This window comes from Aotus nancymaae, unplaced genomic scaffold (assembly GCF_030222135.1).
Source record: "Aotus nancymaae isolate 86718 unplaced genomic scaffold, 86718_ANA_hifiasm-v0.15.2.pri h1tg000006l, whole genome shotgun sequence".
NCBI classification, from domain to species: Eukaryota; Metazoa; Chordata; class Mammalia; order Primates; family Aotidae; genus Aotus; species Aotus nancymaae.
In genome coordinates this window covers 62,140,959-62,165,595 of record NW_026988417.1, presented here as the reverse complement: position 1 = coordinate 62,165,595, position 24,637 = coordinate 62,140,959, and the positions used below count along the sequence as shown (strand labels likewise).

Sequence of the window (24,637 nt, the reverse complement as noted above, 5' to 3'; positions counted from 1 at the left end):
TTAAATATCAGTTCTAATATGCTGTTTATATATATTTTATCTTTCAAAATATTAGCAATAGACTATATGTAAATGATCAAAGAAAACTATAGCTTCAGCCAAGTATTCTCAGGATCATATTTGTCTTATATTAGCCTAAATGCAATTAATGTAGTTCATATACTTTGGGCAGCTTATATATATTCTGGTCATTTCTAACCCTTTCCAGGTATAAAAATCCATATCAATGGACTGTTAGTTTTGGAACAAAAATCAACCCTCCCTTAATAAAAAGAAATGTCAAAAGATTTATTATCCATGAGAAGTATCGCTCCACAGCAAGAGAGTATGACATTGCGGTTGTGCAGATCTCTTCCAGAGTCACCTTTTCAGATGACATACGCCGGATTTGTTTGCCAGAAGCCTCTGCATACTTCCAACCAAATTTGACTGTCTACATTACAGGATTTGGAGCACTTTACTATGGTGGTGGGTATCTCAGGATAGCTAACAGAGCACTAAGCCCTGTCTAGGGCAATGTGATTTCATCCTCATCAATATTATCCTGACAGCCATTTCCACACGGTCTGGTTGGATTAGTTAGGCTTCTTAGTTTGCAAGTGACAGAAATTCAATTCAAATTATCCAATGCAGAATAAAACACAAAGAAACAAAAAACTTCAACAAATTTGGCTCATGTAATTTGGAAGTCAAAAAAGTGTAGTAAGTTTCACTTCAGACACAGGAGTTCATATGATGTCATCTAGCTCTGCATCTCTGAATCTGAATTTTTTGGCCCTGCTTTTCTCTATGTTGGCTTCCTTCAGAAGGATGCTAGCTTCACCTAGTGTCAGAGGTGGCTAACAACACCTCAACCCTTACATCATCCTCAACCAAGAAAAAATACATAGAAAGGAACATTTATTTCTTTTCTTTGCCAGAATTCACGTTAATTTCTATTGCTCCAGTTTGTGTCTAGGAGTATTCAGATTGACTGGCTACTCAAACATTCTTTATGCCTATGCAGCAAAGTTTGCTTCTAAAGAGGCTAATTTAAGTGTGATGGTGAATAAGAATAGTGTAGAGAAAAATGTCAAATTATTTGCCCTCTATGAAAGGATTCAGCTTGATATACAAACTTAGTCTTCTAAGAAATAATAATGATGGCTGGGTGTGGTGGCTCACGCCTGTAATCCCAGCACTTTGGGAGGCCGAGGTGGGCAGATCATAAGGTCAGGAGTTTGAGACCAGCTTGGCCAACATGTTGAAACCCCATCTCTACTAAAAATACAAAAATTAGCTGGGCATGGTGGCACATGCCTGTAATCCCAGCTACTCGAGAAGCTGAGGCAAGAGAATTGCTTGAACTGGTACCCTGGAGGTGGAGGTTGAAGTGAGCCAAGATTGCACCACTGCACTCCAGCCTGGGCTACAGAGTGAGACTCAGTCTCAAAAAAAAAAAAAAAAGAAAGAAAAGAAATAATAATGATTTAGCTATTGAACGTTTAGGCATTCTTAGTGAAACATGCTCTAGATTCTACCATGTGATGCAGGTACATATGTATGACAATAGTTAAAGAGTTTCTTTAACCCTAGGCTGGAGAAAAAGGAAAAGGGCTTTCTGAGAATGAGTAAATCTATTTGCAGGATTCTATACAATTTATTTATATACAAGAAGTTATAAAGAATAAGCTTTTGATTCTCAGTCTCCCTTTAGTGAACTGGGAATAACCTTTCACTCACTTAGGCATGAATAGGTTTTAGGGTCTCTAGATTTTCTCCAGTTGTCCCGTGTGGTTTTGTTTCATCTTATACAGACTGAGAAATGCATTTCTTTCTTTAAGGTCATATTACCAATCACAGAAAATATTACCTATAGTTTATTAATTCCAGTAGATTAGTGCTGCTGTAGGCCTGACACCTCCCTAGGTCTGCACTCTCTTGGATGGATTTTCTCTGAAGATAGGGCTTGCATTCTTTGCTTCATAATAATGGAAAAGACATCACAAATCCTCCTTGGCTTGGTGGGAAAAATCATTTTCTTTCAGGAGTTTGAGGTTGGTACAGAAACATACCTGTCATAATGCTTTGTGAGTGGCAACAGAATCTGACACTTACAGAGCACTCCATTCAATCTATTAAATAGATTAAATTAACCTATCATTCTTAATCTATTAAGTACACTAATAGATTAAAAGTACCTCTCAGTCACTTACCAAAAGAGGCCATCTTTAAGTCTGTAAAGAAAACGTTAAGAAACTTTTAAAAATTGAAATTGTACAAAGTATATTCTCTGATCATAATGGAATCTAACTAGACATCAGTAACAGAAAGATAACATAAAAATCCCAAATCCTTAGAAATTAAATAACATAGGTAAATAAAGAGAAAACCTCAAAAAAAATTGTAAAAACCATAAAACTAAATGAAAACAAAAATATATAAATATATGCCAGATGCAGCTAAAATAGTGTACAAGAGAAATTCATAGAAAATGTATATTATAAGAAAAGATCTCAAGTCAATAATTAAGTTCTCACTTCAAAAAACTAGAAAAAGAGAAAAATAAACCTAAAACAAACATAAGGAAGGAAATAGTAAAGATAATAGAAATCATTAAAATTAAAAATAAGAAACAATAGAGAAAATTAATAAATAAAAAGTTGATTACTAGATAAAATCAACATTTTGCAAGAAATGTCATTAAGCATTACTACAGAAGATGAAGTGTAGTTTAGGAATGTCCAGAATTTATAGGCTATGCTTTTCATAACTTGGAATACATTTTACCAACTAGTTTGCTGAAAAAGTGGATATGCACTATCACCTACTTACAATATGTAGATTGTCAGTTTCACCTTACTCTTCTCAGCATTGGATATGAATTTTTTTAATTGATAACATAGTAGGCAATATATATATATGTGTGTGTGTATCTATATATGTATATATAAACCAATTATATTCAAAGAACAGAATAATTCAAAAAATCCCTTAGCATATTTCTGAGTTTCACACTTAAATCTTCTGAGCAATTTAAAAAATCTGTTTACAAACATATCTTCAGAAATAAATATTGGATATGGTCTACTAAAGAAATTGGTGTTCATGTTAGGGATTTTTCAAATGTACTTATTTATTTTTTAAGTTGATGTATAAAATAGCATTACTTACCATGTACAACACTATGTTTTGAAGGATAGTATATATACACTGTGAGTGTTAAATCTAGCTAATTAACAAATGTCTTATTTTACACAATTATCATTTTTGTGGCAAGAACACTTAATATCTACTCTCTTAGCATTTTTCAAGAATCATCAGTAGGTTACCAGAAGCTGGAAGTCTTTACAAGGGGAGGGACTGGGGAGATGCTGGCCAACAAATTCATATTTGCAGTTAGATAGGAGGAATAAGTTCAAAAGATCTATTATGCATCATGGGGCCTATAGCTGATAATATATTGTATTCTTGTGTTAGTTTTTCTTACCATGTAACAAATTACCACAAACAGTTTAAAACAGCACTCATTTATTTTTAGCTCACTGTTTTCACGAGTCAGAAGTTCAGACACAGCTTAGTTGGGTCCTCACCTGAAGGTCTTACCAAATTGTAATCAAAATGACAGCTGGGATTGTGGTCACATCTGTGGCTCCTTTGAGGGTTTCCTGAAGGTTTGTTGGCAGAGTTCCATTACTTGCAGCTGTAGAACTCATGACAACTTGCTGCTTTAACTCTTTAGGAAAATACCTCTGAACTCCAGGAAGGCTCATCCTTTTTGAAATGGCTCAGCTGATTAGATCAGGCCCAACTTTGATAATCTCCTTTTGATTAATTCAAAGTCAAACTCATTAGAAGTCTTAATTGCATCTGTAAAATTCCCTCACCTTTGCCCTATAACATGACCTAATCATGAGAATCACATCCATCACATCTGCAAATCCTGCTCATACTTGGGAAGAGAGGAATCACACGGGAATCTTGGGGACCATCCTAGAATTCTGCCAACCATGGGGTCATAGTTTTAAAACCAATATATGGTTTGGTATAAAGAATCCCTGAATGCTTGTGCTATTCTTAGTTTTCTATGTAGTCTGCCATAATATTAGTTTCTAAAACTCAGAATGTAGCTTACAGTCTGCAGCCACCAACTTGTAATATATTAGAAGTGAAATCATTTCTATTTAATTCATTTTATAAATATATATGTATGATATATAACATATTTCACATATTTTTATATACGTGAAAGCTCATCATAAACTTTAAATAATAAAATAAATGCATAGTATTACAGGCATTTTATCAAGCCAATTGAGAAAACTATCTAGGCATGAAAAGTTTCTGAGAACAATCTGGAACCCACAAATATAAGCTTTACAAAAGATAGAATGCCTTCCTGAAATATATAAGCTGATTATTTTTAAGGTTAGATTTTAAAAAGAAACCAAATGGCTTTCTTGCTTTGAGAAGTCTTTATAAATATGTGATTGGACAATAATTATCACTGGATGTTCCAGATTTAACCAGAAATTCTCTTCTCCAGAAACTGCTTATATTAACCTCATTCCGTATTGACAATTTTACTATGAAAAAAAATTAGGAAAAATCTGCTCACTTCACTTTGGCCAAAGATGCTGATTGGAAATATTAAAATAACTTTATTTTTTCTTAAGGGCAATCCCAAAATGATCTTCGAGAAGCCAAAGTGAAAATCATAGGTGATGATGTCTGTAAGCAACCACAGGTGTATGGCAATGATATAAAACCTGGAATGTTCTGTGCTGGATACATGGAAGGAATTTATGATGCCTGCAGGGTAGGTTGGAGTGGAGGATTTTTTATATTATTAACGTAAAAATTTTTATTTGGCTCAGGAAATATTATGTGTTCTTTACATAGGGACAAAATATAGACAACATGTCAGCTCAAAAAAGTTATAAATGCAAATTTCACAACACAAAATATTTTTAAATGTTTTCTTAAGATAAATGAAATAAGAGTTTCTCTGATGCTATCAAAAAAATAAAATCAGAATTTCTTAATCTGGAATCCAAAGACTAATCAAGCAGTTTATTTCAAGGTCTCACATTCAAGAAAGAAAATAATCATAAATGCAGAAGTATAAAGTGATGTTATAAATACTATAATGAAAAGCAAATATTTTTCTTGAAGGAAACATTTTTGGAGTATCAGAGAGATGAGATTGTAAATAAGGCCTGAGGAATAAATAATACTTATCCAATTTTAGAATAGGAAAATAATGTTATAGGAAAGAAAAAAAACAGCCAAAATTATAAAGGTATGAAATTACAATTCATATCTGAGGGAACTCCAAGTATTCTGCTGGGTCTCAGCATGAGGAGAATGAGAGGAGAAACAAGTTCATAACCATGAGAAGGTGGATTAGGCCGTGCTGTGAATCCATGGGCACTCTCCAGTGGCCTCCTCTGCCTTCTAACATGTATGTTTTCCAATGAAGGTATGAATGTGTTTCCTCCTGGAGACACTTGCTATTTAACATGAGATTCTTTAAAACTCCAAGGAGGCCACTCTACGTGGAAATGATGGAATGGTATTGATGTCAGGTGGCAGAAAGCCCTGTCCACAACCTATCCCACATGGGCAATCTCTATCAGAAAAAGATCAAGGAGCTATGTAGCATAGAGGCTGTGCTGGATCTGGTCCATAGCTAGTTGCAGTTGCTGAGAATGTGGAGGGGAACAGCCAGAATTTGGGGACTCCAACAAAAGGTCCATACCAAGGGAAAGAGGTGGAAGGTGACAACAGGAGCCTTGGAGCAGACAAGACAGGGGAATTCAGGTGAACCCTGAGATTACTGAAAAGCCTTAGGAGGGATTGGTGGTCATAGAAAGGCTTCACTGGATTGGGGAGCAGAGGTAAGCTTCTGACTAACTATGCAAAGTAAGTGATAAAACAAAGCTCTAGTCATAGAAAAATAGGGGAAGTTAACAGGGCAGCAATTCAGGTACAAGGATCTGAGACAAGAATTCAGTGATTGTAATTGGGGCACATGCTGAGGGGCCTAGTCTGATACAACAGAAGTGCAAGCACCACCATCAGTTTGCCTTTCTCCAATTTACCAAATATTGATATATAACTTAATAAATCCCATTCTGCATATCCATGATTGATCCTAAAGCCTGCTTTGCAGGGAAAGGAGAGAGAAAGAGTCCCTAGTTTTTCAACCAGAGGTCTAGCCAGGCAAGACCTAAACACAACCAAGAAAAGGATCAGAATTGCTTATAGGAAAGCTGTAAATGAAAGACTTTGACAACTTGATCCAGGTTTGTGATTCTGCTGTTGTTTCCAGTTCAGTTAAGTGTTCACAAAAGGATCCCTAGTCGTAGTTACCAAGGCAGCTGCTACACTTACTAGAGAACTCTGTCAAGACAACACTAAAAGTCATTTCAGAAAATGGTAGATGGATGTTGGCAACATTTTTCTGAAGGGCCTATAATTTAAAATCAGGTAGTTGGGAACCTTCTGTATAGGAAAATTAGTCAAGAACTGTCTCTGATCATTTTTCCATTTATTCTAATTCTCTCCACTTACTCATTAAAAAAATATGTTTAAGTGCCCTGCTCTGTACCATACACCGTACATATACTGAAGGTAGTCTCACAGGCAGAAACCTTCATGGAACCTGCTTTCAGGGAAACTGCTGTCTAGTGGACCAGCTATGAATGCATCAAAAAATTATGCCAATAAAAAAGAAAACTTGGAAGGAGAAGGTCATGTTTCTATGAGTATATTTGTTAGAAATGAATAAAACTAGCTACGGTGGTGAAGCTAAGTGGTGAATGGAGAGAGCTAGTATCTAGGAGAGGAGTAGGAGTTAACTAGGAAGATTGCAAATGATGATGGGGCAGGGAGAATTCTAGGAACTGAAACATCACATGGTGGAACACAGAACGCACACAACCCAGTGGTACAGGAAGAGGTAGAAGAGTTTGTTTGAAGCCAGACTCTGCAGGGCCTTGTGATCCACATTGTTTTTCCCTGTTTTGTAAGGACAATGGAAAGCCACTAAAAAGTTTTAATAAAGAGATTTATATTAAATTAGTTAATATGTGTAAAGCTCCCCAAACACTGCCTGGTTTATTGTGAGTACTATTTCGACATTTGTTAAATTAAAAGGGTGTAATAATCAAATTTGAATATTGTGAAAATTGTTCTGGTCACAGTAAGGAAAAAATCTGGAGAAGGGTAATTGAGGATCAATAAACAGGTATTGCATTTAGGTGAGATATGTTAGTTTGAACTAATAAGGTAACATGAAGACAAAGATATTTAGAGGTAACAGGGGCAAATGAAGTAACGGATTTCATATGGTTGGAGAGAAGAGATGAGGCAAAGAATGATACATAAATTCATGGCTAAAAAATGAAAAGAAACTTCCAGCTTGAGTGGCTGCAAGAATTGTGTCAATAATGAGTCAGGAAGGAGCAACAAAGGTCCGGATCTAGAGAGACAGCATGGGTCCAGCATCAGCCATGTGGTGTTGGAGGTGCTTTTGAGACACGCCAAGTAAGGAAGTGAGGACCTCTACCATGCCACTCCCCTATCTAGAAGAATGTCCTCTGTCCTCCTACCAATTTATAGTCCAAGTTTTAGCTTAATTCTCTTTCTGTGTGTGAAACTGTTACTGTATCCCCTGCCCTTTTGTGTTAGTAGCCGGCACTCAATTCACCTGGCACTCAATATGGCTTCTTGCTGCCTTTGTGCCCTGCCTCTTCAAATAGATAGTAAGGACCATGGAGGCTCCTTGCTAATTAACTTTTTCCTGAATGATTGATTATTCAAGGAAAAGGAAATGAGAATTCGTGAAAAGAAAGAGAGAAAGAAGAAGAAGAGTAATACTATTTGAACTATTGTTTTTCTAAATTTACAATTTAAAAGTGCAGTGCAGCTGGCCTGAAACCAAATCACTGGAGATGCTTGTTAAAAGTATAGGTCTAGGATCCCACCCTGGGCCAACATAATCTTTAGAGGTAAGCATTAGAGATCTGCATTTAAGAATTTCCCTTCATAACTTTTATTCAGAATGAAATCTGAGAAACACTGATAAACTGATGTCAGTTATAAATCCCAAGATGCTCATGGTAATGTAACTATCTTTTCTCATCTACAGCTAACACAATGCCTTTTTAATGCTCTGTATAGGATTTTGAGTAATTCCACCTGTCTGTTTCCATACCCTTCATAGTGTATAGAATGTTTCTTGTTATAGTTAATACATTCTGTTACATCTCAGTTGATCTTCATTTTGAGAGTTTTTTTAAAAACCCTATACTTTCTAACTTAAGGAAATGAAGAAAAGATCATTATACTGGTTTTGTAAACTGATCTAATCCATATCACGTCAACTAAAAACTCTATTAAACAATACTCTGAAGGGAGGCAGAAGCTGCCCATCCATGAATGTCAAGAAATCATGCTGCTATTAGATGACACTTAAAAAAAGTCCATTTCTAGAACATAGACCAAGTCCACAATAGCTTCAAAAAATGTTCATGTACAGTACAGTAATCGTGGATGTTCCTGATGAAAGCCCAAAGGAACACTTGAATGAATAAAGATTAAATTATGTTTGGCATTTTATTACTCTCAGGTGGGTTTTAATTTATCCTCATTTGGACACTAGACAAGAATTTGGACTTCCTATCTTTTTTCTCTAACCCACTGCATCCTTAGCTATGATTTTGTATTAGCCAGATTTTCTAGGTTTCTTCTTTATTCATCTTTAAAATGTATAGATTGAAATATCTAAACATGGAGATTTTACATTCAAATTCATCTCTATTCTTCCCAAAAAACCATCAAAATGATGACAAAGGAAGATAAGGCCAGGTGTGGTGGCTCACACCTGTAATCCTAGCACTTTGGAAAGACAAGGATAGAGGATCGCTTGAGCCCAGGTCTTCAAGTCTATCCTGGACAACAAAATGAGACCCAATCTCTACAAAGAAATTTAAAAAATTAGCTGAGCATGATGGTGCATGCCTGTAGTCCCAGCTACTCAGGTGGCTGAGGAGTTTGAGCCCAAGAGTTTGAGACTACAGTGAGCTATGATTATGCCAGTACACTCCAGCCTGGGAGACAAAGAGCACCCCCAAAAAAACTAAACAGAAAAACCCCACAACAATCATTTTGAAAAATTATTTGGCATCATATACAAAACATAATTTTCTATACATCTACAAATTATACTTTTTTAAAAAAAAAAAAGCTATCAACCAATAAAATCCAAAAGAGAAAAAGCTGAAAAAGTTCCAACAAAATTTTGAAAGAGAAAGAAGATGGAGGAGTTTTAACTGACTTAGTAAAGAAGAAGTTAAAACATAAGTGTCTTAGGTGGAGAGAGGAGTGGAATACTATTTTAAGTAAAACCAATATTTTGGGAGAGCATCTAAAGCTAAAGTTTGGGGTCAGGATGAGTTAGAAAATGGGTGTGGAAATGTTTAAAGACTTCACAGAGAGTACTTGGAATTCCCCATTTCTTCCTATCCTGAATAACCAGTCTAATCCATATCACATCTCTACTTTCCCCACCTCTACCACCTCTTTCCAAACATATGAACTCCAGAGATGAGAAGTTTGTACTCAGGACACTAACCACAGTAGAAAGCAGAGGGGGCCTGAAAACGTGGGTTTATGTGAAAGCAGGCCTCAACCTCTTCCCATGCTTTCTCTCAAAATGTTGCAGGCAGATGTACACAATCTCTCCAACTTTCTTCCAGTGAAAGAGATTGCAGGATTCTTCTCTAGAGAAGCCCATCATCTAGATTAAAAAAGAAAAATACCTCCACATACTGATATTTGAGAGGCCCCTACCAGAATAAAGAGTATCAGTCTAGAAGCTCTCCTACCTGTCTTAGTTCATTTTGTGCTGCTGTAACAGAATGCCCAAAACTAAGTTCATATAAGGAACAGAGATGTATTTCTTACAGTTCTAGAAGCTGGAAAGTCCAAGGTTGAGGGCCCCATATCTGGTCTTCTTGCCTTATCATCCCATGCAGAAAGGTGGAAGGGCAAAGAGAGCATACAAAATGGATGGAGGGAGAGAAGGCCAAACTCATTCTTCTATCAGGAACTTACTCCTGTGATAACAAACTCATCCCTCTATGATAATAATATTAATTCACTCATGAGAGCAGAGACCTCATGACCTAATCACCTCTTCTTGGGTCCCATCTCTCAATACTGTTGCATTGGGGATTAAGTTTCCCCAACACATAAACTCTTGGGCACACATTCAAACCACAGTACCACCCATCATAAAAGCACAGAGCTTCCAATCTGGTTTCTAGCAAAATGCCCTAGAACCAAACAGTAAGAATCATCTCTGGAAATGTAGCAATAATATAATTATAATTTTAAAAATCCAGTGGAAGGATTGGAAGATAAAATCAAGACAATCTCTCAGAAAGAACAAAAAAGACAAAGAGGAGAAAAATAACAGGAAAAAATAAGAAAAATGGAGGATAAGCTCAGGAGGTCCAACATCAAATGAATAGGAGTTCTGAAAACATAAAACATGAGTGTACAATATCAAAAAAATAGTAAGGAATGCTCCTTGTTCTGAAGCTTACATGCATCCTATCGAAGAAAAGGTCTAAGTAGTGCTGGGCACAATAAATGAAGTGGTTCTTTCCAAGACATACCATCATAATGAGTCAGAAGCCAGGGACAAGGAGAACAATGTTAACACTTTGAAGGAAGAAGCATCATAACTATGTAGAACTCCTCCACAGTAACTCTAGAAGGTAGAAGACAGTGGAAAATGCATTCAAATTTCAAAGAGAAGATTATTTCAACCCAGATTCCTGCCCATCCTAATTAAATATCAATTGTGAGGGTGGAATTAAGAATTTTAGACCACCAATGAGTCAAAAAAATGTATTTCTGATATGCTCTTTATTATTATTATTATTTGTTTTTTATTTTACTTTAAGTTCTATGGTACATGTGCAGATCATGCAGAATTGTTACATAGGTATAAACATGCCATGGTGGTTTGCTACATCCATCCCCCCCATCATCTACATTAGGTATGTCTCTTAATGTTATCTTTCCCCAATTGCCCCACCCCCTGCTATCCCTCCCCTAGCCTCCCAACCCCCTCAACAGGCCCTGGTGTGTGATGTTCCCCTCCCTATATCCATGTGTTCTCATTGTTCAACACCCACTTATGAGTGAGAACATGTCGTGTTTGGTTTTCTGCTCTTGTGTCAGTTAACTGAGAATGAGTTTCCAGCTTCATCCATGTCCCTGCAAAGGACATGAACTCATCCTTTTTATGGCTGCACAGTATTCCATGGTATATATGTGCCACATTTTCTTTATCTAGTCTATTATTGATGGGCATTTGGGTTGGTTCCAAGTCTTTGCTATTGTAAACTGTGCCACAATGAACATACATGTGCATGTGTCTTTATAACAGACCTATTTATAATCCATTGGGTATATACCCAGTAATGAGATTGCTGGGTCAAATGATATTTCTATTTCTAAATCCTTGAGGAATTGCCACACTGTCTTTCACAATGGTTGAACTAATTTACACTCCCACCAACAGTGTAAAAGCCTTCCTATTTCTCCACATCCTCTGACACTGTCTTTCTTAGGAAACTACTTGAGAGGGCACCTCAGCAAAATGAGGGAATAAATCAAGAAAGTGGAAGACATAAGACCTGAAACTGTGAATCCAACATGAAAAAGTGGTGTCAGATAAACCTAGCACTATAGGTCTGCACCAGGCTTAAAGTAACCAGCCCAAATTCGAGCAGAAGAAATAAAAAAAAAAGTGTGTGTGCGTGTGTGTGTGTGTGTGTGTGTGTGTGTTTGAATATGGTAGAACATCTTCAGAGGAAGCAAAAGAACTAACAAGCTATCTGATGTCCTTGAACGTTAGTAAACATTATTGTGAGATGTTCGTAGATCTTTTGGAATATTCAACATTTACTAGGTATATAGAATACTAGCCACATTTAAAAAATGAAGAGTTATTAATTCTAAGAAAGCCAAAAAATTTCTGTGATCCAAATATATTACTTGACTTTTCAGTTAATACAATTTACAAACTCCATTAAACATAGGCTAATTTAACCAAAAATACAGATGATATAATGTAAAGATGTGGTATGGAAAAGTTGCAAAGAGGCTGTAAAACAACTAAATCCCTAACTCCACAAGAGAAAATCAATATTTGCTGTCTAAGTCTAGACACTGCAATTTGAGTATAATAATCTAGTGATAAGAAGTTAGATACTGTAAGAGATTATTAAACAATCACGAAGTGGCTACCTCCTGGAGAACAGCCTGCGTGAGGAAACGTGGGACATAATTCCTTTTCAAGCCTCTTCATGTTCTTTCATTTTTGTCTTTTTTAACTAAGTGCTGTTTACTCTAACAAAATAAACTTAAATTTTTAAATGTGAAAGTTAAACCTTAAGGCTCTTCGTAATTTTAAAATCCATGTCTCAATTAAGTACTCTGTGTTGATAGTCTATACATGTATTGTCTAGTAACAAAATATGTGATTCATCAAAATATCTTAAAAGAGCTTTATCTTAATGAGCTTTATGTTTAGCTAATTTACTTTCTGTTTTCTCACCTTTTTATTTTTAGGGTGATTCTGGGGGACCTTTAGTCACAAGAGATCTGAAAGATACCTGGTATCTTATTGGAATTGTGAGCTGGGGAGATAACTGTGGTCAAAAGGACAAGCCTGGAGTCTACACACAAGTGACTTATTACCGAAACTGGATTGCTTCAAAAACAGGCCTCTAATTCACCATAAAAGTTAAAACAAGGAGAGCTGTATGCAGGTCATATATGCATGAGAAAACAACTATTTAGTGGGTGTAGTACAACAATGTGATATTAAATTACCACATCTGGCAACATGAAACACAACATAACTTATTTAGAATCACTTTAATCAACCAATAATCCTTAGCCAATTTATAAGGGACTTTCATTTGTAAAGTAATGGATCTGTTTAGCCTGGGTTGAAAAATACAGTAGAGATACTTAGCTCTTTAAATCACAAATGTTAAAGCACAAATGAGACGCAATACAAATTTTTGAAGATAGTCCATGAGATTTTTAGAATGTCTTTGTCAAGGGTCTCCTTTTAACTGAGAAACTTTTTGAACTGACAAAGAGTTCAAGAAACCCTTGCATAATTCCCTACATTTCTCTAGACCTCACAAATACTTTTTTTTTCCTTATTCAATCAGATTTTCCAAAGCACTTTTCCATCATAAGAAATGAATTTTCTACTTCTAAACCCATTTGAGGGATACCAATAAAAGAAAGTCATATGCAGGAAATGAAGTCTGATTGTAAAACAAGCCAGAGATCCTCTAACCTTTTTTTAGTTATAAAACCTCTAATTTTTTGGTGACTTTTCTACACATACATGCACACACACATGCACATGCGTGCACGTGCACACACACACACACACATAGATATTCCTATCCTACAGATATAACCAGAAAAATCCTGATTAATAAATAATATATATAGTGATTAGTTAATCAAGACTATGTATTTGTTAAAAATTTGGGGGAAGGTGATGGTAATTTCATGAGTAGTCTCAAAACACTACTCAATGAATTAGCCATTTCGTTGATGCACTTACATGTTTCGACCACAAGGGGGAAATTTTGTACATTATTATTGTATGGTTAAATACCTGAAAAAATTGATAATTTACTAATACCTTCAAAAAAATCAAAGAACATTGCCTTCCTCTGCAGCAAGAAAAAATTTATGCCCTTGCATTGCTACAGCCAAATAGCTTATAAAGCTTATGGCAATGTCCCAACTATTGCAACCATAAAACCCTAGTTTCCGAAAAATTTGAAAATAAACATAAAATTTGAGCACCTACTACATATAACACATGAACAAAGTGGTCCAAAAGAGAAAACATACTGCATAAGCAATGTGTCTCATGAAGTAATTAGAAGAGTAACGCTCATGTATTTTGTAATACAATTAAATTAAGGTTTTGTGGAAGCATCTATTCTGCTTCCACAGAATATGGAATGTCTGTGAAACATTATGGTCTGCAGGCTGGGCAGTCATTTGCTTATGTAGTCCAAATATAAGACAAATAATTGGAACAATGAACTTACTTTATAATAATTTCCCTCATGTGCTATTGAGAAGCATGAAAATAATCCTAAAATATCTAAAAGAGATATGCAGTTCATTCATAAACCATTTGATTCATAATTTAGACTCATAGAATTTTAGAGCTTAGAATAGATTGCATGTCACATAGGCTAATACATTTGTTATGTGTAAGACAACTGAAGCCAGAAAACATAAATGACTCAGTGAAGCAATAGGTAGTCTTGCATCGCCAATGGGCCTAGAACACAAGTACCAATTTCACCTTCCCTTTTTCTTACAAAGTATCTTTATTATCCCCTATATTTATTGAATCATCAGATCTACAAAATTTTAAGTGAGAGCTATAAAATCTGTCTTAAGGTAGAAAACTCTTAAGGTAAGAATTTTAAATGATGAGATTCATTTAGGCAGCTGGCTGCCGATTCTCTGAATTCACTTCAAGACAAAGTTTCTTCTTCATATATAAATATAAATAAGCATATAAATTATTCTATATTATAGTGGTAAAATTTAATGCTGACTTTAGATGTTCAGATTCAGGAAATGATCTTAGAATTATAAATATTGTATTTTTAAACTATTTGGTGCAGCATTTCATTTTGGGTCACATGTAAGCAGATATTGATATGTCATTTTTAATCTAATAAAGTTGGTGATCAGAGCATTCTACAAACAATATCACTGAGTTTGTTTTAGGCCAATATCATGAATCTTTCAACTGTCATTAAAAAATCACATTTCTTTTAAATAATAGTTTGGATCACTCTGAAGCTGAGTTCACAAACTTGGCACTATTAATATTTTGGTCTGGATAATGTTTTATTGTAAGGGGCTATCCTGGTCATTGTAGAATACTTAGCAGCATCCCACTAGATGCCTGTAGCATACCCTTTTTCCCAAATTATTATAACCAAAAATATCTCCAGACATTGGCCAATGTCCCCTAAGGCATAAAATTGGCCCCTATTGAGAACCACTATTCTGGATTCATTTGATCATTTTTCGAAATGTGAGAGACTCTTCAAAGTTATGACACCAAATATTAAGAAACTATAGTTTTCTGATCAAACTGAATATTCACTATCATGTTCCAAAAAGAAATAACAGAATACATGACTGGTACTTCAGTCTGTGGCTGTTTCAAATACAGATTGATCTCCCCACACATAATATGCTCAAAGAATTTCTCTTATACTTCTGCCTAAACTAGAGGATAGTCATAGAGCACCATTAAATTTTTCCATGAAGATAAGGTTTTATGAAAAACACCCTCTAGCAGAGTTTCTCTAAAAACTCTGAGAAGTTTCTAGATTGACCACAATCCACAGTAGGAAATGTGTTTCACATCACAGCTCCATACATATACAACAAAATACATACAAAATTTGAAACAGAAGTTTCATAAAACAATACTTACCCTTACAAAATGTAATGAAACCTACTGTTTTCTATTTTGTTGTACTCTTTGCTATTCAATGCTATTCCACTTTAAAAAAAAAATTTACCCCATCAACTAAATTGATTTCACAATCTAATCAATCATGACCGGCAATGCCAATAAAATATTCTCAAATAATCATTCGCTATTATATTTTTATTTGTGTAAGTTTAAGAGATACAAAGTGCAGATCTGTTACATGGATACATTGTACAGTGGTGAAGTCTGGGTATTTAGTATATTATTAACAACCATTTGGGGAGGAATGGAACAGGATAACAGAATAGAAGCCTCCACTGATTGTCCCTCTCCCCAAAAGACACCAATTGAACACTATCTACACAAAATGATCACCTTCATAAGAACCAAAAATAATGTGAGAACTCACAGTATCTGATTTTAACTTTATATCACTGAAAGAGGCACTGAAAAGATAGGAAAAACAGTCCTGAATCACTGACACCATGCCTTTCCCATACCCTGGAAGCAGCAGCGTGGTGCAAAGAATATTTTGGCGTGCTAGAGAAATGACAGCATTTTTGAGGCATTGAACTCAGTGCTGCCCTATTATAACAGAAAACAAACACAGACTCAACTCAGCTGACACCCACCCATGGAGGGAGCATGTAAACCAGCCTTAACCAGAGAAGAATCATTTATCCCCGTGGTCCAACCTTGTGTTCCTGTGAGCCTCATCGCCATGGGCTAAAGTGTTCTGGGGCTCCAAATAAACTTGACAGCCAAGCTAGGCAACAAGGATTGAAACACTTAGGTGAGTCCCAGTGCTGAACTGGGTCCAGAAAGAGTGGATTGGAGACAACATGTAACCTACTGAGACACCAGCTGAGAGAGTGCTTGCATCACCTCTCCCCTAATCCCAGGCTGCACAACTTATGGCCCCAAGAGACCCATTCCCTCCATTTGAGGAGAGAGGACAGAATAGTGGGGAGGACTTCGTCTTGCATCTTGGATACAAGCTCAGCCACTGCAGGATAGGGCTCTGGTCAGAGTCATGAGACCCCCTTTCCAGGTCCTAGCTCCTGGATGACATTTCTAAACACACCCTGGGCCAGAAGGGACCCTGCTGCCTTGAAGGGAAGGACCTAGTTTTGGCAGGATTCATCCCCTGTTAACGGAAGAGCCCTTGGGTCCTGAAGAACCAGCAGCAATACCTGAGTACTATGTTGAAGACCTTGGGTGAGACTCTAAGATGTGCTGGGCTCAGATGAGACTCAGAATATTCCAAGTTGTGGTGGGCAACGGGTGAGACTCCTTCCCACTAAGAAAAGCAGAAGGATAAGCAAAGGGGACTTTGTCTTGCACTTTAGGTACCAGCTTGGCCACAGAGGGATAGAGCACCACGTGGGCTCTTGGGGTCTCCAACTAAGACTTGACCCTTGGTTGGTATTTCTGGACCTTCTCTTGGCCAGAAGAGAGCCTCTTTCCCTAAAGGTTGAGACTCAGGCCAGGCAGAATTCACCACATGCTGAAAAAAAAGCCCTTTGGCCTCATGGGAATATCACTGGTAATCTGGCAGCACTCATATGGGCCTGTGGTGGTAATGGCCATGGGGTGAGTCTCCTCTGCCTTTGGAAAAAAGAACTGCATCTTGTGTTCTGAGTGCCAGCTCAGCCACAGTAAAATAGAACGTCAGGTAGACTTCTAAAGCTTTTGACTATAGTCCCTGGCTCCCAGAAAGCTCCCTGGATATGCCCAGGGGTGGGGGGAACTCACCACCATGAAGGGAAGGATACAGGCCTGGCTGGCTTTGCCACCTGCTGACAGTAGAGTCTCAGGGCCTTAAATGAACATAGATAATAGCCAGGAAATGGTTACAGCAGGCTGTGGGTGAGACCCAGGTCTGTGCTGGTTTTGGGTCTGACACAGCACAGTTCTAGTGGTGTTGGCCATAGAGATGCTTGTGTTACACCATCCCCAGTTCCAGGTGTCTTAGAACAGAGAGAGAGAGAGAGAGAGAGAAACTTCATTCACTTTAGAGAAAGTAAGGAAAGATAACAATAATCTCTGCCTGGTAATCCAGAGAATTCTTCCAGATCTTGTCCAAGATCATCAAGGCAATACTCTATGAGTCTGCAAGAACCACAGTGGGGTGGTACTAAGCCTGGGGTGCCCACTTAAAGCAGATAGGGCTTAGATCACAATACCCAAGGCCTTTTGAATATTTGGAAAGCCTTCTCAAGAAGGATGGCTACAAATAAGCCCAGACTGAGAAAACTACAATAAATACCTAACTCTTGAAAGCTCAGACACTGAAGAACATCTACAATCATTAACAACATCCAGGAAAAATGTGACCTCATCAAATGAACAAAATAAGGCACCAAGGACTAATCCTGGAGAAAAAAAAGATACATGAACTTTAAAACAGATCATTCAAAATAGCCATTTTGAAGAAACTTAAAGAAATTCAAAACAAGACAAAAAAGGAATACAGAACACAATCAAGTAAATTTAACAAAGAGATTGAAATAATTAGAAAGAATTACACAGAAATTCTGGAGTTGAAAAATGCAATCGGCATACTGAACAATGCATCAGAGTTTTTTAACAGCAGAAGTGATCAAACAGAAGAAAAAAATAGTGAGCCTGAAGATAGGGTATTTGAAAACAGTCAGATGAAACAAAAGAAGAAAGAATTTTAAAAATGAAGCATACCTACGAGATTTAGAAAATAGCCTAAAAAGGACAAAGTAAGAGTTTTTGGCTTTAAAGATATAACAGAGAAAGAGATAGAGGTAGAAAGTTTTATTCAAGGGATAATAATGGAGAACTTTGCAAACCTAGAGAAAGATATCAATATCCAAGTACAAGAAGGTGAGAGAACACCAAGCCAATTTAACCCAAAGAAGACTACCTCAAGGCATTTGATAATCAAACTTCTAAAGGATGAAGATAAAGAAAGAATCCTAAAACCAACAAGAGAAAAGAAACAAATTACATACAATGGAGCTCCAATACATCTGACAGCAGACTTTTCAATGAAAACCTCACTGCTCAGGAAAGAGTAGCATGACATATTTAAAGTGCTGAAGGGAAAAATATTTACCCCAGAATAGCATATCCAGCAAATATATATTTCAAACATGAAGGAGAAATAAAGACTTTCCCAGACAAACAAAAGCTGAGCGATTTCATCAACACCAGACCTGTTCTACAAGAAATGCTAAAGGGAGTACTTCAATTAGGAAAAAACAGGATGTCAATAAAATAACAAATAAGAAGGTACAAAACTCACTGACAATAGGAAATACATAGAAAAACACAGAATATCATAACACAGTACATGTGGTGTGTAAACTGTTCTTGTCTTAAGTAAAAAGACTAAATAATGAACCCATCAAAAACAATAACTACAATAAGTATTCAAGACAAAGACAGTACAATAAAATATAAATAGAAACAATAAAAAGTTAAAAAGCAGGGAAACAAAGTTAAGGCATAAAATCATTGTTAGTTTTTTGTTTGCTAGTTTGTTTACGCAAACAGTGTTGTTAGCAGCTTAAAATAAAGGGTTATAAGATAGTATTTGCAAGCCTCATGGTAACCTATAACCAAAGAAAACATACAGCAGATACACAAAAAATAACAAGGAGGAAACTAAACTGTATCACCAGATAAAATCATCTTCACTAAAAGTAAGACAGGAGAAAAAGAAATAAGGAAGAGAAGACCACAAAACCATCAGAAAACAAATAACAAAATGGATGAAATATGTCCCCACTTATCAATAATAACATTGAATGTAAATGGACTCAATCAAAAGACATAGAGTGACTGAATAGATTAAAAAAAAAAAAAAGACCCAGTGATCTGTTTCCTACAAGAAGCATAACTTCAACTATAAAAACACAGGGATGGAAAAAGGTATTCTATGCCAATGGAAACCAAAAAAGAGAAAGAGTAGCTAAACTTATATTAGACAAAATAGGTTTCAAGACAAAAACTGCATGAAGAGACAAAGAAGGTCACTATATTAATATAAAGGGGTCAAGTAAGCAAGCGATATGACAATTTTAAATGTATATGTACCCAACACTGAAGCAGCCAGATATATAAGGAAAATATGATCAGATCTAAAAAGAGAGATAAGCCCAATACAATAATAGCTGGAGAATTCACCATCTGACTTTCAGCAAAGGACAGATCTTCTAGACAGAAAATCAATAAAGAAATATCAGACTTAATCTGCACCATACACCAAATAGACCTAATAGATATTTACAGAACATTTAATCCCATGGCTGCAGAATACACATTCTTTTCTTCAGCACATGGATCATTCCCAAGGATAGACCATATGTTAGGTCACAAAACAAGAATTAAAACATTTTTAAAAATTGAAATAGTATTTAGCATCTTGTCTGACCACAAGAGTGGAATTAAAAATCAATAACAAGAAGAATTTGGGAAACTATACAAATATATGTAAATTAAATAATATGCTCCTGAATGACCAGGGATTCATTGATGAAATTAAAAAAGGAAATTTAAAAATTCTTGAAACAAATGATAATAGAAACACCACACACTAAACCTATATAATACAGCAAAAGCAGTACCAACAGAGAATTTTATAGGTATAAGTGTCTACATCAAAAAAAGAAAAGAAAACTTCATTTAAACAACCTAATGATGCATCTTAAAGAACTAGACAAGCAAGAGCAAATGAAACCTAAAATTAGTAGATTAAAATAAATAATAAAGATCAGAGCAGAAAAAAATGAAATTTAAATGAAAAAAATACAAAAAAAATCAACGAAACAAAAATTTGGTTTTTTTGAAAAGATAAAATTGACAAACCATTAGCTGGATTAACTAAGAAAAAAGAGAGAAGATACAAATAAATAAAATCAAAGATGGAAAAGGAGACATTACAGTTGATACCACAGAAATTCAGAGGATCATTAGCAGCTTTGATAAGCAACCACATGTCAATAAGTTGGAAAATCTAGAAGAAATGAACAAATTCCTAGACACATACAACCTACAAAGATTGAACCATGAAGAAATCTAAAACCTTAACAGACAAATAACAAAGAATGAGATTGAAGCTATAATAAAACATCTCCCAGTAAATAAAAGCCTGGGACCCAATGGCTTCACTGCTGAATTCTACCAAACATTTAAAGAAAAACCAATACCAATACTACTCAAAATATTACAAACAATAGAGGAGAAGAAAATACTTCCAAACTCATTCTACAAGGGCAGAATTACCTTCATACCAAAAGCTAGACAAACACTAGCCAAAAAAAGGAAAGTACAGGCCAATATCTCTGATGAATATTGATGCAAATATCCCACAAAAATACTAGCAAACCAAATTCAACAATACATTAAAAAGATTATTCATCGTAATCAAATGGGATTTATTCCTAGGAGGCAATGATGATTCAACATATGCAACCAATTAATGTGATCCATTATATCAACAGAATGAAGAATAAAAACCATATGATCATTTCAATTGATGCTAAAAAATCATTTGGTAAAATTTAACATCCCATCATAATAAAAATCAGCTAAAATCTGGGTATAGAGGGAACATACCTCAATATAATAAAATCCACATATGACAGACCCATAGCTAGTATTATACTGAATGGAGAAAAAGTGAAAGTCTATTTTCTAAGATCAGGAACATGAGAAGGATGTGCATTTTCACCACTGTTATTCAAAATAGCACTGGAAGTCCTGGCTAGAGCAATGAGATAGGAGAATAAAATAAAGGGCATTCAAATTAGAAGGGAAGAAGTCAAATTATTCTTGTTGGCAGATGATAAGATCTTATATTTGGAAAAACCTAAAGACTCCACCAAAAAAACTGTAAGAACTGATCAACAAAATCAGTAAAGTTGCAGGATGCAAAAAAATCAACATTAAAAACATTAGTAGCATTTCTATATGCCAACAGTAAACAATATGAAAAAGAAATTAAAAATCCATGTACAGTATCCACAAATAAAATTAAATAACTAGGAATTAACTGAACCGAAGAAGTGAAAGATCTTTTTAATGAAATCTATAAAACACTTATAAATGAAATTGAAGAGGTCACCAAAAAATGGAAAGATACTTCATGTTCATGGATTGGGAGAATCAATATTGTTAAAATGTTCACACTATCCAAAGTAATCTAAAGATTCAATGGAATCCCTATCAGAAGAGCAATGACATTCTTCAAAGAAATAAGAAAAACAATACTAAAATTTATATGGAATTTGAAAAGACCTGGAATAGTCAAAACTACTCTAAGCAATAAGAACAAACCTGAATCTTCTCAAACTGATAAGCAACTTCAGCAAAGTCTCAGGATACAAAATCAATCTGCAAAAATCACTAGCACTCCTATATACCAATAACAAACAAACAGAGGGCCAAATAAGAGCAAATACCCATTCACAATTGCTACAAAGAGAATAAAATACCTAGGAATACAACTAGCAAAGGGTGTAAAGGACCTCTTCAAGGAGAACTACAAACCACTGCTCAACGAAATAAGAGAGGACACAGACAGATGGAGAAACATTCCATGCTCATGGTTAGGAAGAATCAATATCGTGAAAATGGCCATACTGCCCAAAGTAATCTATAGATTCAATGCTATCCCTATCAAGCTACCAATGACCTTCTTCACAGAACTGGAAAAAATCACTTTAAATTTCATATAGAATCACAAGAGACCCCACACAGCCAAGATAATCCTAAGCAAAAAGAACAAAGCTGGAGGCATCACACTGCCAGACTTCAAACTATACTACAAGGCTACAGGAATCAAAAAAGCATAGTACTGGTACCAAAACAGAGACATAGACCAATGGAACAGAACAGAGACTCCAGAACAAATACCACACATCTACAACCATCTGATCTTTGACAAACTCAACAAAAACAAGCAATGGGGAAAGGACTCCATGTTTAATAAATGATGTTGGGAAAACTGGCTAGCAATGTGCAGAAAGCAGAAACTGGACCCCTATCTGTCATCTTACACTAAAATTAACTCCAAATGGATCAAAGATTTAAACATAAAACATAACACCATAAAAACACTAGAAGAAAACGTGGGTAAAATCATCCAGGACATAGGCATAGGCAAGGACTTCATGACTAAAACAGCAAAAGTAATGGCAATAAAAGCCAGAATAGACAAATGGGATCTAATTAAACTCCAGAGCTTCTGTACAGCAAAAGAAACCATCATTAGAGTGAATCAGCAACCAACAGAATGGGAAAAAATTTTTGCAATCTACCCATCTAACAAAGGGCTAATATCCAGAATCTACAAAGAACTAAAAGAGATATACAAGAAAAAAACAAACAACCCCATTCAAAAGTGGGCAAAGGATATAAACAGACACTTTTCAAAAGAAGACATATATGAGGCCAACAAACATATGAAAAAATGCTCATCATCACTGGTCATTAGAGAAATGCAAATCAAAACCACACTGAGATATCATCTCACACCAGTTAGAATGGCAATCATTAAAAAATTGGGAGACAACAGATGCTGGAGAGGATGTGGAGAAATAGGATCACTCTTACACAGTTGATGGGAGTTTAAATTAGTTCAACCATTGTGGAAGACAGTGTGGTGATTTCTCAAGGATCTAGAAATAGAAATTCCATTTGACCCAGCAATCCCACTATTGGCTATATACCCAAAGAACTATAAATCGTTCTACTCTAAAGACACATGCATATGTATGTTCATTGCAGTCCTGTGTGCAATAGCAAAGACCTGGAACCAACCCAAATGCCCATCAATGATAGACTGGACAAAGAAAATGTGGTAGATACACACCATGGAATACTACGCAGCCATAAAAAACAATGAGTTCATGTCCTTTGTAGGGACTTGGATGAATCTGGAAACCATCATTCTCAGCAAACTGACCCCAAAACAGAAAGCCAAGCACCATATGTTCTCACTCATATGTGGGTGTTCAACAGCAAAAACACATGGACTCAGGGAGAGGAGCATCACACACAGCGGACAATTGGGGGGTAGGGGAGAGACAATAGGGCTGGGGACGGTGGGGAGGGATACCATGGGGGGAAATGCCAGATATAGTATGCACCTAAAGTAAAATAAATTAAAATATATATATATATATATACTGTCCTAGGCCAGGCATGGTGGCTCCCAGAACTTTGGGAGGCTGAGGTGGGTGGATCACTTGAGGTCAGGAGTTTGAGACCAGCCTGGCCAACATGGTGAAGCCCTGTCTCTACTAAAATACAAGAATTAGCCAGGCATGGTGGCAGGTGCCTGTAATCCTAGCTACTTGGGAGGCTGAGGCATGAGGATCACTTGAACCCTGGAGGCAGAGGTTACAGTAAGCTGAGATGGCACCATTGCACTCCAGCCTGGGCAACAGAGTGAGACTTCATCTCAAAAAAAACCCTATATCTATATCTGTCTATCTGTATATCTATATATAGGTATCTACCTGTATCTATATCTATATATATATAGATATATCATCCTAAAATTAAAATGTATGATAAAAGCTCTTACTGTTTGGCACAAAAAAACTCAAAAGAAAAGAGATAGCTATTTCATTGCATTAATTAATTAATTAATTAATTTGTAAGATGAGTCTCTTTCTGTTGCCCAGGCTGGAGTGCAATGGTGCAGTCTTGGCTCACTGCAATCTCTTACCTTCCAGGTTCAGGCGAGTCTCCTGCCTCAGCCTTCTGAGTAACTGGGATTTCAGGTGCTGCCACCACACCCAGCTGATTTTTGTATTTTTAGTGGAGACGGGTTTCACCATGTTGGCCAGGCTGATCTGGAACTCCTGACCTCAAGTGACTGCCTCAGTCTCCAAAGTGCTGGGATTATAGGCGTGAGACACCACACCCGGCTGATAAGTATTTCAGTGTTAGAATAAAATATTTCTTGAACTGGCAAAAAAAAAAAAAAAAAAAAAATGGAGGAATCGCATTACTTGACTTGAAATTATACTACAAAGCTATTATAACCAAAACAGCATGGTACTGACAGAAACAGACACATAG

At 36.0% G+C, this 24,637-nt stretch overlaps 1 protein-coding gene and 1 long non-coding RNA gene across 3 annotated transcripts in view; one reads left to right on the top strand and one right to left on the bottom strand.

The window, feature by feature from the left end:
* The window catches only part of TMPRSS11A (transmembrane serine protease 11A), a 55,966-nt gene extending 42,508 nt beyond the window's left edge, over positions 1–13,458 (top strand). For both annotated transcript variants that reach the window (XM_012473433.2, XM_012473432.2), the window contains 3 exons: positions 209–468; positions 4,656–4,798; positions 12,634–13,458. In XM_012473433.2, the coding sequence (XP_012328856.2) occupies positions 209–468; positions 4,656–4,798; positions 12,634–12,795 (565 nt within the window). In that variant the 3' untranslated portion in view covers positions 12,796–13,458. The remainder of the gene's footprint in view (positions 1–208; positions 469–4,655; positions 4,799–12,633) is intronic.
* Positions 1–24,637, bottom strand: part of LOC135269892 (uncharacterized) — a 323,864-nt gene that overhangs the window by 115,286 nt on the left and 183,941 nt on the right. The window lies entirely within an intron of this gene.